An 18,715-nucleotide genomic window follows, 5' to 3' on the forward strand; every position below is an offset into this window, starting at 1 on the left:
GCTCTGCTATTTTCCCCATATATACCATATTTCGGTTTTAACTTTTAAGATTCAAAGTGTTTATTGTCACATGCAACACATAACAGCACAATGACATTCTAACTTTGTCGTCTACCCGTGCTGAAATATATAAACAAATACATAAATATGCAAGTCATAAATGAAAAAAATAGTTTACTGTAAATAAGTTCTTCAAAATTGTCTTCTTTAGGGGGAAAAAGGAAATAAAAACCATAACAAATCTGTCATTTATTTTTTATGTAATTATTTTCTTTCAATTTGGCACATGAATAAAAAGTTAAAAAATAAAATGTTGCGAGTAACAGAACATTTTCTGTTCAAAGAAACTGTCAGTCGTACATTTGTGGTACAGTCCTAAAAGAAAAGTGAGTTTGCAGCGCTCTGATTGGCTTGCCTCTCCTGCGTCATTTGACCAATCAGCTGCGTCGATGTCTTAGCGTGTCCTCTCACAGGAAGGCGTGTGTGACATTTGCTGCTAGAAGCTAGCAGCCGGATAAAGATGATCAGTGGAAGGGAATAGGAGATACTTTTTCTTGCGGCGCTGGAGCTGACTTTTGGGGTGCACTTTATTGAACTTTTCACGCTACAGTCTTCAGTTTGCGTGACGTGTAGAGTTTAGTAAAACTTTAACTCGTTTTATTTGTGGAGGGAGGGCTAAAAGGCTTTTCATAACTTGTACAGTAAAGTGCGCTGAGTTCCGGTTGAGGTCGTTTCAGCCTCGTGCAGCCGTTGACTCTGTAACTTTCCGTTTTGTTTCGATGTGTTGCTGTTTGAGTTCGCGCCTGCTGACTTGGCGAACTGCGCTCCTTTGCTCACAAGGTTAAATTTAGCTTTAGCGAACTAGCTGCTCCACTCATGCCCCGCCGCTGCAGCTCTCCCACTTTCTTATGCTGACTCTTCGGGGCAGGTGTGGCGTAAGTAGGCCAGGTGTGTTGTGGGATAGATAGTTTGGCGTGTCTCGCTAAGTCCAGCGGTGGGTTTCAGGCATATATCTGTGCGAGCGGAACCATGCTGCTCTCTCTGGTGGTGCACACCTACTCGCTCCGGTACTGGTTCCCAGCCACGATCATGCTGGGAACAGCCCCAGCTTACCTGCTGTCATGGGGCGTTTGGCGCATGCTTTCAACTGTATTACCAGCAAGTATTTATCACAAGATAGACGACCGGATATACTGCATCTACCAGAGCATGGTCCTGTTTTTCTTTGAGAACTACACAGGAGTGGAGGTAAGATATCTGTGCATGAAATACTTTTTTTGTTTGTTTTCTTCATTTAAATCCTTCGACTAAAGTGTGGGTGTGAAGGCAGTCAGCCTGGCAGTTGAGCAAGATCTTGTTGAACCAGCTTCATTCAATTCAAGAAAGTCTGCATTCCCCCCATCACACCTTTCATTGCTGGCATTTCTCTATGATAGGCTGTGCAAACAACCTGTCCTAAATGATGGAGGCTGTAAAGCTGCGACTATAAACATTGAAGACCCCCACAGGCTTTAGGCCACATGATGAGTTCTTGTTGTTTCATCAAAACTTTATTTTTATGATCTCAACAGATTGTCATATATGGGGATATACCAAAGAAGAAGGAAAATGTCGTTTACCTGTCAAATCATCAGTGTACAGGTTAGTAGTTTAAAGACCTACTCCAATAACTTTATGTGGGGTTTTTTAACGTGTTCTTGTAGCATTTTTTTCTCATGACATTAGGGCATTTAGAAGGGAAAATAAGATTAAAATGTCTGCATATTCCTGGTGAATCAGGAGTAGCTGAAAAAAGGTTATAGTTGTTACAAACTCCAATCAGCAGGCCACAAGCTCCATTCTGATGCATCCACTTGTAGACAAATAGACGTCTGACTCAAAACTGTACGGCTGGATAGCTCTGATATTGCTGGCCGTTTTTGTTGCACCTGTGGTGTCAGGTTGAGGTTGTGAGAAGCTGTAAGGTAGGGGGGAGAGACTGTAAACATAGAAATGATGGGAAATGAGTGCTAGCTTACCCCGTGCCAACTGAGAGGTGAATTTCTGATGAATTATGTTCTAGAAAAATGAACTTTTTTTTTAATTATGTAGTCTAGAAACAGAATAATTATGATTTAAAGAACACTGGGAACTGATTGGAGTTGGACCTTAAATTCGAATCATTAAACATTTATTTTTTTGTACAGTGTCAGTAAAATGTGTTGCCGTTTTTTCCGTTGTAGTTGATTGGATCATCGCTGACATGCTCGCCATCAGACAGAGCGCTCTGGGTCACGTGAGATATGTCCTCAAAGATGGACTCAAGTGGCTCCCGCTTTATGGATGGTATTTCTCTCAGGTAATGCAGCTGAGTGAGTATGAAGCTATAATCTTCTCAAATAAAGCTTTAAATAAAGAAAAAGAAAACTTTAAATTAGTTTCAATGCAGCTAAATATATATAGCTTGATTTCAATGTATTTCTTTCTTTTCTTGTTTTAGCATGGGGGAATCTATGTGAAACGAAGTGCAAAGTTTAATGAAACGGCCATGAGAAAGAAGCTTCTCAACCAGACGCAAACAGGAACTCCAGTGGGTATTTTTATGCCATGACTCTGTTTCGATGCCTCAATATCTGAAGCAAAACTTCTATTCGGTCTCAAACAAAACCATTACATTTGTATGAATGTCTTTAAATTTGTGGTCAACATCCTCTATATTTATTTCAAATCTAACTGAAACCTCATATAACCAGTAATCAGAAAGTGGCTGTGATCACTGAGTCGTTTAATCACTTTTTTTGGATAGGACTCATGGGGATTAGTCTGTGCGATAGTGTGTTTTTCTGATGTTACGGTGACCTTTTTCTAGTCAAAATATAAGACACGCGTCCTTCATATGGGTACAAAAAGTAAAACATTGCTAACCTAAACAAATGCTGGAAAGTTGTGATCTGGCAGGAGGGCCCAGGAAATCAACACAAACCAACATAATGGCCTCTGAAGTCATGTGCGGGTTTAATGTCCGCCAGATTTAATTTTGTTGACCTCCAGTACACAATGAAAGCTGTGTTGTGACATTTCAAGCTGAGAGCTAAACCAGTTCAGTTTTCACAATAAGAGTTTTGCAGTCTAGTAGTGAGGTCTGAAAGTAACACTAGATTTTATTGTTTAAATATTGTTATAGTTTGAGTCCAATTAATGTTTTCATAGTACACTTCTGGGAGTTTCACAAAATCAAAGATATTTTGAATATTTACCTAAAAAATTCTTGATCTTATTTGAAAATGTGAAAAAAATGTCTTATTTTTAATCGCAAACCATTAAAAAAGACATTTCTACATCTTCTAAAACCAAATCTTCATCACTAAGCATTTTTGTGGTTGAAATCTAAGCTGAGTAATTTTACAACATGAAAACCAAGTGTCACAGGTTTGCTCAGGATCCCTTTACTCCTGAAAATGTCTTCGCTTGTGAAATCTCTGACCTGTGCAGAGGTTTATGCTCATGCTGTCCTTTGAATGTGCTTTACTCCTTTCAGATGTACCTTGTCATTTTCCCAGAAGGAACTCGGTATAATCCTGAGATCAAGAGCGTCATTGCTGACAGTCAGGCTTTCGCTAAAAAACAAGGCAAGTGATTGGCTGTTGCACTAATTCAATCCAGCCGACTGGTCTGACGGGTATGACTAAGGCTGTCTCCGTATTCCTTCCCTAACTACTAAAAGACTATAGCGGGACTGTCTAGTGCCCTGGACTTTAAAAGTAATTCGGCACCAATTTGCTACTTTTTTTCACGACTAACATGGGGGGAAAATTCTCATTTTATATATTTTTCAAACACAATGCATTCTGGTCTATATATGCCAGTCTAGTGAGGATGGATGCACACTGGTTTCTCGCAGAGACCTCTGGGAAATTTCTAGGGCACTGGATTAGGGAATTATAGATTTTGACAGCACTACAAAATGGCAAACGCACTGTATAGTGCACTATGATGGAATTCAGACACAACCTAAGTTTAGTTGGGAAACTTGTCATCCTGCAGATGAAAAAACTAGTTTTTCTGGTTTAAACCTTTTCAACAAGAAAAACAAATGTTTCTGGTTTGTTCTTTTTAAGTGGGGGTGTGTTAAGAAAATATAAATTAAGATAAAGGCTTAATGAGCGAGAAAAAAAAGTTTAACAAATATCAACACTGATTTTAGGGATTATTTGTGTCTCTGCTGCATTAAATGCATACCCTTAAAACACACAACTACTTAAGTAATGACTTTTATTGAACAAGTGTGAACTTTACCATGTTTAGGAACAGAAGTGTCTTTGTGGTGACCCTAGAGCTGCGAGTTTGGCTCATTGATCACAATTCCCACGAGGCCTGCACAATAAATAGCATATATATGGTTATCCCGACACCAAGCTGTGCAATACGCGTATCACGAAAGATGGATGGAATTGCAATAAATGGTTAACTTAAATGTGCTACATCAATGTATTGGCAGCTTGAAATATTTAACGAATCACATAAATCCCTTTATGCATTTGAACAATTGGATGGGGCCCTGTTTTTGTTTTTGTTTGACTCTTACTTAAAGGAAACTGTTGCCGTGTAATGGAAATGATGTTTTTGGTTGTTTTGCTGTTTGTTCCTGTATTGCAAGTTATATCGTCATCGCGTTATGTCATTTATATTGCAAATTGTGAGTTTTCCCCAATATCGTGCAACCCTAATTGATGATTTTTCAAACTAAAAGCTGCTGTCCCCACTTTAGGTTTTTCATTCATTGCAGGTAAAATTATACACCTTAAAATTGACAAAATATTCATTAAGACGTGTTGTTTTTTAGGCAACTGAATCAATTCAAAAGTGCATACAGTTTGCATGAAAGTGTTTAATGCATTTTTTGTGTCTTTGTTACTGTGATTTTAACAGACTGATTCCTTTGTGGAGTGTGGAAGTATTTTTTTTTTTGACAGGGTTGTGCAGTTGCATGGGCTGCCCTTTTGCAGAGATTAAGCATATGCCAGGGCTCTGCATATCACCTCCCCCTTTAATCCACACAAATCATGTGATAGAGCTGCACTCATGACATCATCTGCTATTAGTGAGGTATTAGTGAGAAGAGCTTGCAGCCTCCATGGGTAACGCGCTGAGGAGTGGCACACACGCACTCACATAGACTTTGTTTCTGAAAACCTTATATTTGTGGGATTTAAATATATAAGCAGAGTTGAGATCAAAACGGCCATGACTTGTCTTTTCCTCTCACTGAGTGATTAATTCATCTGTGCTGTTTTGTCTCTCGTGCAGGACTGGCCGTTCTTAAGCACACGCTTACTCCAAGGATGAAGGCCGCTCATGTTGCCATCGAGACCATGAGAGACCACCTGGACGCCGTGTATGACGTCACTGTGGCCTATGAAGGAACGCTGGATGGCTCCAGTCGGAGAAGATCTGCTCCCTCCATGCCAGGTAAGCACGCACCTGGGGAGGCAATAACAACATCCTCAATAACAACATGATTGTGTCTCAGATTGTGCTGTGAAAAATATAGTAACAGTGAAATGAAGCTGAGTTAAAAACTTAATAAATAAACTGATTAATCAACCTTCACATTTAAATTAATATATTTTGTGAATTAATGTTTCCTTTAGCCCAGGAGAACTGTGATTTTCTTTCTCTTATTTTATTTTATTAAACAGAAAATTAAATAGTCAAATAAACTCTAAAAGCCCTGAAGAAAATTGCTCCTTGGTTCTCTTGGGTTAAAATAATTTCTTGTACTTTTTTTTTTCTTATAAAAACTGATTTTATATAGTTTTTTATTATAAGAATTTGTGATTTTAAAAATTAAATTTCCACCTTTTAAGTTTAAATCACTAGTAATAAAACTAATGGGAAAACCTAATTTTTTTAATATCCAAACAAAATTGGTCTGAAGAATTAAAAAAATAAATCAACATTTAATCAAAAGGCGCTGAATAAAAATAAAAAAGATTTTTGGACCAGTCCTTAAAATACATGTTTTTAAAATAAATTTACATCCGTTTTCTTATAATTTTCTCATAAGTTGAGTTAAAATATTACATGATTGACACTGCAGGATCAATGCAGTAAAGATAGACTGCACTAAAATACAAATATAAACACACTTGGGACACATGAAGTCGCTAGTGCCACTTTCTTTTTAGCAAAATTTTCTTATTTTGTTGGGGGGAGAAGAAAGACATTGCATTGAAAAATGGAATAAATCTTGTTTTACTTTTCCTGTTTTTCTGCACAGAGGAAATAAACCTACAAGCTTACAAGTACGGTACTCTAAACCAATAAAAATGTCTATGAAAGATGGCTGCATACTAGTCCTTAAAATTATTGTTAGTTTTGTGCAAAAATAAAAAATCAATTTACTGTAAATAAAACCCACCGTGTCATAAAACAGTCCTCATTGTTTACAACCTTTCCGCTAATTAATCACGCAGCAAACATCACCTAACGAGAGCCGCAGCTTCCTGTAAACAGCGTGACTCTGCCTTTTTTGTTTTGTTTTTTTCAGCCTTTGTTATTGCGTTTCCCGGTTGTTTAAGGACTGTTTGAATTTCAGAACAACAGAAAAACTTCCCGTTCAGCCGGGAACAAACAGGGATGCTTCTTCCAAAGCCCAGAGAAGCTTTGCTCTCCTCACGCACTTCCCGGCCCCCTGGGGCAATGTTGATGTCGGAGGGGGGATGACTCTGCCGTCATACGACACTGCCGTGTGATTGGTCCATAAATATCAGTTTCAGGACTCGCTCACTATTTGGAAATGATGGAAAATTCGACAACACCCGGGACTAAATTTTATAAAAAGCTGTTTCCTTCAATTTGCTGGTTTATATAAGGATTTTGGATACATAAATGCTTTTACATTAAAAAGGATGATGTTCCCTTTATGTATTTTCATTCTTTTATAGACTTTTCTTGTGGTTGTTTTTAACCAAAGAAGGGTTAAAAAATATAGTCAAATATAAACATTTTGCTAAAATAAATGTTTGGATGTCTTCAAATTGGAGAAAAAAACTCAAAACCTCTGAGTATTATAAAAACATTTTTTAAGATTGTTATGATATGCTTTAATATTTTTTTTAAATAACTGTCACAATGAAATCCTATTCAAACGGGTTGTTTCCTAATTTGTGTAACAGTCTTGGTAGGTTTTGAATGTTAAATGTTGGCATATAATTCATAGTTCTTAAATGCTGTACACAGATATATATATATATATACACACATAGATAAATATAGATAATTATAGATCTATAGATATAGATGGGTAGGTATGGAATTAAAGAGCTATAGATGTAGATATCTCATTTTAATTACGTAAAATCTTTGAGCTTCACAAAATGTTTTTTCCTTTTATAGGGCCTATATCATGCTTTTCTTAAGCTTTTTAGAGTAAACTATATTTATGTATACGATAATATATTACCTTCGACGCACTATAGAAGGATTATTTTGTAGCAGCAGCAATTTTTTTTTTTACCCAAAAGTAAAATTACTCCATCTCTTAGGCTCCGCCTTTCTCTTTTTGTGGCTACCGCCCATTTCGTCAACCTAGAGTCGGCCTCAGGAGCGCGTCTCGCCCGCAAAAACAAACAACATCCGAACATTTGCATGGATGGATGTTCATGTTGTGCAGATAAAATGAAAGTGTGTCAATCCCCGCTAGCTCTGTGGAGAAAGTGTGAGCGTGTTCGCCTGGGGGAGGTGCTGGCAGCGCAGATTCTTCCTGGAAGGGGCGGTTCCTCACTTTGTGATGTCACAATGGGAGAACCTGCTCGTTTTTGTGGATTGGGAGGGGCTGGCGCTCACAGCGCAGGTTTCTAGAGGAATGTTCAGAAATGTGTGAATGAATCAGAATACCACTTTGGAGTTGTTTATAGTGAAGAATGGACATCATAATGTTAACTTAACACCTAAATATATAACATGAGGATTTAACATGACATGGGTCCTTTAGGAATAGCAATCAGTATGACTGAACATCTTCTCCTTTGACCTTATGCTGCTTTGATTTATAATATTTTCTTCTTAAAATTCTTCTTAAATTCATAAATGTTATCAGGACCATGAGATGTTTAGAACTCCAGAGCAAAGAGTCAGTTTCCTTCATGTGTTCCAGGTGGTTGTTTTTTAAAAACAGCATTGTTCTGCTCAAACAATCACCACCTGCAGTCAAAGATCAGATCTGTTTTTTATGAGGGGCCGTATAAGACATTATTTATTCTGAACCATTCACATTCATACATTCTTGCTCTCACAGTCATATATACTCTCTTTCGCATACATATATTCTCTTACGCATCCATATATTCTCTCTCTCACATTCATACATTCTTGCTCTCACAGTCATATATACTCTCTTTCGCATACATATATTCTCACTTGCACATCCATATATTCTCTCTCTCGCATGCATATATATTCTCTTACGCATTCATATATTCTCACTTGCACATCCATATATTCTCTCTCTCGCATGCATATATATTACTTTACACATACATACATTCTCACTCTCATTGTCACTCTTAAAAAAGAATGTATGTATGTGAAAGACAAGTATATATGAACGTGTGAGGAAGAGTTTATATGTGTGTGTGAGAGAGGAGTATGCATGAAACGGAAGTTACTTTGCATGAAAAGGAAGGCACTTTGAATGAAAAGGAAGGCACTTTGAATGAAACGGAAGGCAGATGATTTCTCGTGCTCTGATTGGATGAGAGGCCGCCACCTCCCATTTTGAACAGACGCTAACACGAACCAATAAGAAGGCCATCGGAACCTTAAGAAATATTTTATCTTCACCTCAAGTGGTCACAAATCTGTCTGCATCTCTAGAGACACAAAGGAATGTCTCAAATACCAATAATGGTAATAGAAGTGCCACCGAAACAGAAAATCCGTATCCACCTTATTCCTAGCCCCCATGAGCCTTTGCGTGAATTATGGGCGACACTTCCTGTAGACGCTGGAACACGCATTTACATTAAAACAAATTCCTCTTGTTTTCGATCCATAACTACATATAAATGTGGGAAAACCAGCTGTCATTTCTTAAAAAAGGCAACGGTGAGGTGGAGATGAAATATTTGTTAAGGTTCCGATGGCTGCAGGACCCCCGTGGCTACTTCTTGCCGGTTCGTTTTTTTTAAAAAATAAACTTTATTAACAATATCTTGCACATACAAAATACCAAACACAAAACTCCACTGTGTGCAAAATACAATCTTCACGTTCGCCATGAGAATGAACAAAAAAACATAATGATAACCATGTAAAACAGGTTATGCAAAAAGAAAACAAAAATAATAAGGCAAAGGAATCTGTTTAAGTTTCAGGAGAGACCATGTTTCAACTGTTCTGACAGCTTTTTTGTTAGTGGAAGATTTAATACTGTTCACATACAAAACCATTTCTTTCTGAAAAACATAAAACACGGTTTTTTTGTTGGCATATTTACACTTGTGTATAAAGTATTTAGCCATAATTATAAGTAAATTAACTACATATATTTTTTCTGCATTAAGTCTTTCTTGTGTAAAATATCCAAAAATAATATGCTCGTAAAATAATCTATAATCTTCACATAGATGAGTTCTTATAAAATGTATCACATCTTTCCAAAATAGTTGAGTGAAAGAGCAAAACCAAAAAAGATGAGGCACAGTTTCTGGTGAGGAATGACAGAATGAACAGTTTATGTCCAGATCTTTTTTAAACTTAGTAAAGAAATGTTTCACTGGATAAAATTTGTGAAGAATTTTGAAAGAAATTTCTCTGATTTTATTGGTGATGAAATACTTTTGTGGCAGGGTCCAAACCTTTTCCCACTGAATTCTACATCCAAAGCTGTTCCAGTATGAGATAACATACGGTTTTGTGGCAATCTCATTTTGAAACAGAGAACGGATACTTTGATTATTCCTGCTAGCTGAAAAACATACCTTTCCACAAAACAAGTCTGTTAATTTGGGATTTCTTGCTTGTTCATGTTAGCGTCTGCACTGTAATCCCTAGCGAGTTGACTGAACTTAAAAATTATTTTGTAACAGATTACGCAACAGTTAAGTTATATTATTAAAACTTTTAAGTTAACATTTATTAAAATTCATATTGTCAGTTGGCTTACATTTGTATTATTTCATATAAAAAATATTAAGATTCCTCAACTTATAAAAGAGAGATTATTTACTTAAAGTTTTTAATATTTTCCAACTAAAAAACGCTTTAACTAACTATATTTTTATATTACTCAACTCATAAAATATGTAAAATTCACTCAAATGCTTTATAAATTCTTTAACTCATTAAATGTGTAGCATTGAAAATATTTAAAATTCTTCAGCTTAAAATGTATTCTAAACAGAGATATTGATACTGCCCCACTACATTTTAAAGGCTAACATTGATAAAAACCAACAAACGTGAAGGCCACACAATAGTGATTGCTTAATACACTTTTTTTAATTGCTCTTTAAAAAAAAAGCACAAATATCAAGAGGATGAAGAAACAATAAGTGCAATAAAACTGCATTATAAGAGTGCCACACAACATATTGACAAAAAGAGTTGGTTTTGTATTTTACGGCAGAAAAAGCAAATGATCACAACAAAACACATTAGTTACATAACACTTAAACCAACAAATAGTCCATTCTGGAAGACTCACTCAACGAAACATTCTTCAGCGTCAATAAATGTCCTTTCAGTGGTTTGCTGTCCTCAAGGCTCAAGACAGCATTCTGAATAAATATGAAGGCAAGTTCAAGTTTTTTGGGGTGCTGTAGGTCCAGAGCATAGATGTCCCCGAAGAGTTAGAAGAGATTAGTCAGCCAGATGTGTGGGACCACTGACGGCAGCATCAGGAGCATCACCACGACAACTGAGAAGATACCCACAGCAGTGTCTGTGAGGTCTGGTATTCTGGAAAATACAAAACAAAAAACACAGATGAGTTCAGACCCTCAAAGATATTCATCACACTAATGTCCAAAACTGACATTCCTGCCATCTGTCAATGGGAATCTTTTCATGCTAACATTCTGTTAGCTTTTAATCAACTGGCTATGATGTTTTAAGGACCAACTCCAATTAAAATTGTGTTTTTAAAAAGTTCTTTAGCATTTTTCTGAAGGAGGACATTTATAAAATAATTTAAGACTAAAGCTTCATTTTTCTTTATTCAAATAATGATGGATCAGGAGCACAAAAGGTAAACGAAACTCCACTCCTTCCAATCAGGAGTCCCTGATGTTCGCCTTTCATCTTCCGTCTCAGTTTTAAAACCATTTAAAAATATCACTCAGTTTACAAACTACAAACAATTGCCCTATTTATTATGTCACTCAATAAAATCTCAATCAATATTAAAGGATTAGTGAAAACCATTGACAGGGAGTCGTGTGCACTTACTGTACAGGTCTTGAAGAAGTTGGAGGCATCTTCATGCAGATAAACAGGAAGTGCAAGGAGGACAAGTGCCCGTCTCATGTTCACGTCACGCTGGTCCTAAAAGAATAAAAAGAAATATCCATTACCTTTGAAGCAAATGCAGAGCAAACACTTCCAATATTTACTTAAGGAACTTTAAGAAATAATAAAATGATACCTTTTCTAGATGTCTATTTCTAGTAAGAGGACAATACAGTGTTTATGTCATGATCCACCTCAGGTCAAAGACCCAAAGTCATTTGAAGGCAAGTTACACCGTGGCTTCTTACAGCTGTTTACAAATGATTTGTTATCCGTTTTTGAATTATGCACATTAGAAATTCACCTGGAGGTCATAAATCCTAACCAAGCTGGCCAGTTCCTGTCTGTTTTGGTGGACTTAGTCTCAGAAAAGGGCAGCTTTAAGTTACACAAACATGTAAAAACTGCACAATTTCCTCTGACTGAATCTACTCTACATAAATCCATTTCAGATCTTGACAGATGAGTTTTCATGGTTTCAAATGATGGAATGGTGCTAATGCAACATCATTTTATTATTGTAATATACTGTCATAAAGACATGACAATATTCCAAAGTGTCTCCACATACATGGCAGTGGAAACACTTTGGAATATTGGCTATGTAGTACTGCAGTATTATATGTAGTACTGCATAGTGCCAAAGTAACAGAACACAACTTGCACCTCCATTCCATTGTGCCACCTTCAGCCTGCAATCTAAATATGTTTAGTTAAATTGTAAATAATTTCAGCTCTATTTAGACCTTTGGCTAGTTAAAATGTGCATAAATGTTTCCATGCTGCCGTATAAATCTAATAATGGTAATAGTTCAGGATGAATGCATTAAATAAGTATAAAACTCACCCACTGACAGGTCTTTTCTGGTGAAATGGTGACTTTCTGGTGAACTTTCTGAAGTTCAGTATCTGAAAAAGTCCAAAAGAGATTTTTCAATGTTAAAAAATGTTTCAATTATATTCTGATCAAAAAACATTTATTGCACTACACAACCTATTGCATTTTTTGTTTTTTTTAAAATAGCTCTAGACAAATAACTGAGACAAGTTACCTCGCTGGCCTTGGCGTCTACCTGGAGGTGAAACACTGAACACTCTGTAGTTCGGTACCTGAACACAACACGAGCACGTTGATTAATTTATTTTTACAAAAACCTTTTTTATAACGGAGATCAGTGATTTATAAAAGCTTAAAGCTGCATTCAAAACCCAATGCTTCCATGTAGCAACCAGGCTTAAAACTGTTGGCGGTAGCTCCTCCCACACAACCGTTAGAGGCTTTGAGTGACATTTTTGGACAAATGTCCAGCAGCAAACTTTAGCCACAGACAGAGGCCTCCAACGCGAATTTCACACGCGGATCATGTTTAGTGTGATTGCAGCATAACAGATCATTTCTACCTCTGAAAAAAAAAAAAACCTCATCACTGTCGTAACTTACGGGCAGAAATGCATTTTGGGTTTGGCTCGCCATACGTCTGCTATGACAAACTAATCATGTATACATTTCCACATTAATCTCTAAAACAATCATAACACACATATGTTTAAACAACAGTAAACCACATTTACGGTAGTATAAGAGCATTTTTAAAGCATTCATTCATAAACCATGAACGATACTTACCAAATAAAATCAGGGCTGAAGACAAGACGGCACCATCAGCGATGAGGCGGATGGAAAAAAAACCCCGAGGTTGGGGCGTCTTGAAGCGGGACGAAATCGCAACGCTTTGCAGCATAATAAAATGCTCGACTTTCAATTTCAAACGTCGCATACTCGCATTCGGCAAATCCAACATGGCCACCTGAGCTAACGTAGAGAAAACGAAAGACCCTCCCACCAGTACGTGATGACGTCATGACGCTACTTCAGGGATCTTAAAATTTTTGAGTGCTAGATACAAATAAGCTTTAAAATATTTAGCACTGTTAAGTTAAATTTGAAAAAATCTTGATAGAGCTTAATACTTTATAGTTGAATCAACTACAAAATGACATTTAAGTTGTGTAACCTTAATAGTTATGAGTCAGTACAAGTGATAGGGTTTAGAGTGTGTTCAAAATGGGAGGTGGCGGCCTCTCGTCCAATCAGAGCACGAGAAATCATCTGCCTTCCGTTTCATTCAAAGTGGCTTCCTTTTCATTCAAAGTGCCTTCCTTTTCATGCAAAGTAACTTCCGTTTCATGCATACTCCTCTCTCACACACACATATAAACTCTTCCTCACACGTTCATATATACTTGTCTTTCACATACATACATTCTTTTTTAAGAGTGACAATGAGAGTGAGAATGTATGTATGTGTAAAGTAATATATATGCATGCAAGAGAGAGAATATATGGATGTGCAAGTGAGAATATATGTATGCGAAAGAGAGTATATATGACTGTGAGAGCAAGAATGTATGAATGTGAGAGAGAGAATATATGGATGCGTAAGAGAATATATGTATGCGAAAGAGAGTATATATGACTGTGAGAGCAAGAATGTATGAATGTGAGAGAGAGAATATATGGATGCGTAAGAGAATATATGTATGCGAAAGAGAGTATATATGACTGTGAGAGCAAGAATGTATGAATGTGAATGGTTCAGAATAAATAATGTCTTATACGGCCCCTCATAGTTTTTGCTGCTAAACGCTTGTTTAGATTTTTGGATCCTATATTCTGGCAGATTGAGATGGAAGTCTTTTTTTGTCGTTTCTCCTCATGCTCAGCACAGCAGCTCTCCTGAAAAAGACCTGTTACCTGAAGGTCACGTCAGATCCATGCAACGCTTGATGGATGTGCTTTTTCAACAGCAATCTTCTGCTGGCGTCTTCGATCACGCTTCCTCCACTGGTCGCAGAGCCACATTTCCTGATAATATTGTGGAAACAGGAACTAGGAGGCCTTTGGGGAGACACGTGTGGCCTTGAGGCTTTACACTTGGCTACGTTTTTAGTGCCACTGTCTCACACTTCAGTGATTTCTTCGCACTTTCATCCAGCTTGAGTGTTGGACACTGAAAACTTTCAATATTGAAGGATATAGCTACAATAAAGCTGCATTTTCATGTCATTTTCATTTCCAGATTGGACTTCCTCAGCTCGTTTCTGTGTTTTCTGCCTCTGAGCAGCTCCGCTCCATCACTGTCAGCCAGTGTTGGGTTTAAGTGCTTACTTTACAAGCTGACCTTCTGAATGGCTTTTCCTGTTTTTGTTTGCTCACTATATATTTTTTTGTGTTTGACAGAATTCCTCTGCAAAGAATGCCCCCGTGTGCACATACACTTTGACCGCGTGGACATAAATGAAATCCCTCCAGAGCCCGAGTTTTTCCGCAGATGGCTGCACGAGCGCTTTGAGATCAAAGACCGGTGAGTGTGTCAAGATGCTGCCTTTCTAGTAGATGAGTAAAAATTACTTGAAACACTTTTTACTTCGTCAGATGTTTCATTTTTTTTAGGTTTTTGTATTTTTGTTGCAGTTATTTTCCATAAAACTGGTTTCTCTCTATAGTATTTTTTTTTAAATGCCAAAGAAAGTTAACCAATAACTTTGCACTTCCTTTGAAATCGCAACGTCATTCCCTAATTACTCTAAATCAATAACAACACATTAATAGAGCTGGAGGAGAATGGCGGAAGGATCAATAAGGCTGCTTTGCACCATTATCAGTAAAACCACTGATCTAAATGCAGCTCTTTTCACTTGATCCAGAGTCAAGGTAGCAGGAGTCTACCATTTGCTGCCTGCCTTAATAGACAATTTAAATCTTTTTATATGACTTGTTGAGCCACAGTGAAACCTCAGTGGGGTTTTTGTAAAAAAATACAAACAGCTTTACAGTAAATGTGCAATGAGGTTCTCTTCTTCAGCTTCTGTAAGCTGATGCAAACTTGTGCTCTTTGTGTCTCGGGTTTCTTTACCACAAATAAAAGCACGCTGCTTCTGCATTTGTATTATCTGATGTGCACTCGAAGTGCATTTTAACCACCAACAGAGAACTGAGTTTGCAGCCAGTTTTCAGCCAGTGAAACTAAATGTGTACTAACCTACTTCTCCTAGGACCCAGCCTTAATTGAGAAGAAAAAAAAAATAGAAATTTTAAAAGATGTGACTTAAAAGCCATTAAAATATTTGAAACTGAAACCATTCTTCAGGAAGTGGTCATGAGAGGATGTTGCTGCCAACAAAACCTTTTTTTTTAAATCACATTGTTCTTGTTATTTTATCTTTTTAGTGTAAATGATTTTTCTTTTTGCTGCTTTGGGTTTATGGGGTCACATCAGGATCAGCATCAATTGTCAATTAAAAAAATATATATATATTGACAATAAAGTACACATTTTATATTTAAAATTAATGTTGAAAATAAATTTGTAATTTGTGAGGGATGGTAAGTTTGAAAGAAATATATTATGCATTTGAAAAAATATTGACAACTTGAATTAAAAATAAAATTACAAACCTAAAGCTGTTACCAATTTAAAAAGACAAATTTTATTAATTTTATTAATTTTTCTATTTTTGGACAGTTTTTATTTCTCTTTCTTTACGAATTTACCGTTTCAATTTAGACTTTTTTTCTTTCTGAGTTGAGCCTAATTTTATGTGGGGGTGGGACTTTAACCCTATTGGCTACTGAGGATATGAGTGACATGGGGTGGCAGAAGTTATGGTGATGTCATCTTCACTCCAGAACCGTCTCTGATGTGGCGTACAGGAGCGATGAGGCTCTGCCAAACTTTGAAACATCAGAGGAGGGATGACTCCAACAACGGGCGCTGTTCTGGTGCTGAAATGACATCACCATAACGTCTGCCACCCCGTGTCAATCATATCCCTATTAGCCAATAGGGTTAAAGTCCCACCCCGACGTAAAATTAAATAATGATAATATTTGATACTTCATTTATCCTACAATGGGGAAATTCTTCTCCGCATTTTGACCCATCCCATTTTGACCCATCCCCTGGGGGAAGCGGTGAGCTGCAGACTAGCCACGCTCGGGGCGACAGCTGGCTGGGTAGAGCAGAGATCGATCCGCCAACCCTTCGGTTGTTGGACGACCTGCTCCACTGCCCTAACTCAACTCAACTCAACTCTTAAACTCAAGTCTGAAACCGAAAAAATACATTTTGTCTCCGTTGTTTTTTTTTTGTTTTTTTTAATCTAAGTCTATTTTTCAAATTTACAATCTTGTATTTTATTAACTTTTTTTCAGCTTTTTGAAAGTTTTTTTCTGCATACTTTGATTCCTAAATCATCCCTTTGTTCATGTTGAAGGCTTCTGACAGACTTCTACGAGTCTCAGAATTTGGAGAAGAAGACCAGGTTCCCCAGGGAGGCAAAAGCGTCTCCACTGAGGCTCTACAGGACCCTCCCGTCAGTGATGATCCTGGGAGGACTGACACTGCCACTGCTGCTGACGGAGAACGGCAGGAAACTCTACGTGCGGACCTGGGTTTGCGGGACGCTGCTGGGTTGGGTGTGGGTGAATCTCTCCCTTTAGCAAACAGGGTGGGGACGTCGCAACGACATGCAAAGAAAAACGTGAAGACGGGTGCCATTTACCGTATCCCAGCAACATGGGGGCGTGTTCCAAGTGCAGAGCAACAATCTCAGTTTTTGACCTTCCAACCGTCACCAGAAGATGTAAAAACAAATGTAAGAGTTTTAGCAGCTTTGATTTTTGGATTTGCAACCTAAAGTAAAGAGGAAAAACAAAGAGAGTAGATTTGTGAATAGATATTATGGTTCTAAAAAATTGAGCTAAATGACAAAATTAAAGAAAACAGAAGTTTTTAAAATCATATACCATCATTTGGTTTATCTAAATTGCTATTTCTGCATGCAGTTGTCCCCCAATTTTTTTTTTATTAAAGCTTTCATTTTTTCTAATGCCAAGTGTACTGTGTTTTAAGAAAAAAACACATAATTGATCTCAAGTGCGCTGAAAACAGTTGTAATGTTTTTTTTATGCCAATTCCCATATCAGGAAATTTATGCACTTTTCTCATGTAAAGTTCTATTTTTACACTGGTAGAACAAAACAAGGCAAAAAGTAGCTCATGACCCTGACACCAGCTGCATTAACCACCACAGACATTCATGTAAATGTGTTTGCTTTGACTGAATGTAGCCGTTCAAACAGGATTCTTTATGCTTCAAAATAAAAGCGTCCTCCGTTGGCCATCGTTTCAGCAGAAGTCTGAACTCAAACTGAAAGAATGTGTGTAAAAACAGTGTTCTACCATTGTAAAATATTACTTGAACCTTTAAATGTTGGTCATTGCCAAAAGCTGGTGTGTCTGCCACAGTGTTGTTCTGATCGTCTCTTTGTGTTTAAGCAATAGCCATCATATTTCTCACCCCGGGGAGCAAGAAACAAGCGTATTATCTTTTTTTTTTTTCCTTATACATTTTCAACTTGTGTTGCTTTAAAATTATTTTACAGCTCAGATAGAGGTTTATATCCTACAAAATGCTTACAAAGCCATGTTAACAGTATATCACCTGTGCACTCAAAGCCATTTGTATTATAACATCACTGTATTGTGAAATGCACCATTGTTTACACAAAAATAATCCCTGTGTTTTCTGTATTTTAGTCTCTTGGTTCTTTAGGTCTACAATTTTTCTTTTTTCTTTATGTTGATGGTACCATAATGTCATAATTTTTACATCACTCCAATACCTCACATGAGTAATCCTCCCTTGATAAATGACCTTTGTCATCCATTTTATAGTCATTTTTATTCAGATAAGACCAGACTCTTCAGGAGAATCTGTAGAAGGCATTTAAACTTCAACTGTTTCTGGAAATGTGTGCCTTCTCTTTTGGGGGGCCACAATGGCTCTTCCTCTGCAGGTGACTGCATTCTGGCTCTCTTTTTTCTGAGCTGCAACATGTAGTCGTCTTGTCTACGGCCCACAGTGGCTTATTTTGCTCTAAGAATGCTTTGAGTTAATCCTTTTGGGACTGTTATTAAAATTATGAAAGCTATCATGTTGGGAGTGGAGATGAATTACAATAAAAGTTTTTTTTTTCTTCTTTGAGTCACTTTTTCTGTCTTAAGCTTCAGTAGATAGGAAAGTGATTGGGTCCAAAGATACATCTGTTAAATAATTTACAGGTTATGGTTGGCTGACTGAATAACACCTTATATGGATGTTGACTGAGTTTGATTCATGTTCTATAAATGACTTACTTGTCAGATGGGAAGTGACATAA

At 37.1% G+C, this 18,715-nt stretch overlaps 1 protein-coding gene and 1 long non-coding RNA gene across 3 annotated transcripts; one reads left to right on the forward strand and one right to left on the reverse strand.

Annotated features, from left to right (window-relative positions):
- The first annotated feature begins 404 nt into the window (after positions 1–404).
- Positions 405–18,535, forward strand: agpat5 (1-acylglycerol-3-phosphate O-acyltransferase 5 (lysophosphatidic acid acyltransferase, epsilon)). The gene is made up of 8 exons (XM_004077415.5): positions 405–1,248; positions 1,572–1,641; positions 2,223–2,338; positions 2,480–2,569; positions 3,518–3,608; positions 5,287–5,448; positions 14,732–14,855; positions 16,768–18,535. Exons 1-8 carry the CDS (start codon positions 1,030–1,032, stop codon positions 16,991–16,993), a joined length of 1,098 nt encoding a protein of 365 aa, XP_004077463.1. The 5' UTR covers positions 405–1,029; the 3' UTR covers positions 16,994–18,535.
- Positions 10,465–13,310, reverse strand: LOC144984159 (uncharacterized). Of its 2 annotated transcripts, XR_013647834.1 has the most exons (5): positions 13,118–13,310; positions 12,543–12,600; positions 12,338–12,399; positions 11,431–11,526; positions 10,465–10,941 (listed from the first exon to the last, which is right to left on the reverse strand). It is a non-coding gene; the product is annotated as an uncharacterized LOC144984159 (long non-coding RNA). The 2 variants fall into 2 exon arrangements; XR_013647833.1 differs by lacking the exon at positions 13,118–13,310 and having other exon boundaries at positions 10,727–10,941; positions 12,543–12,889.
- Positions 18,536–18,715: the final 180 nt, after the last annotated feature.

This window comes from Oryzias latipes, chromosome 15 (assembly GCF_053564925.1).
Source record: "Oryzias latipes strain Hd-rR chromosome 15, Olatipes_Hd-rR_3.1".
Lineage (NCBI taxonomy): Eukaryota > Metazoa > Chordata > Actinopteri > Beloniformes > Adrianichthyidae > Oryzias > Oryzias latipes.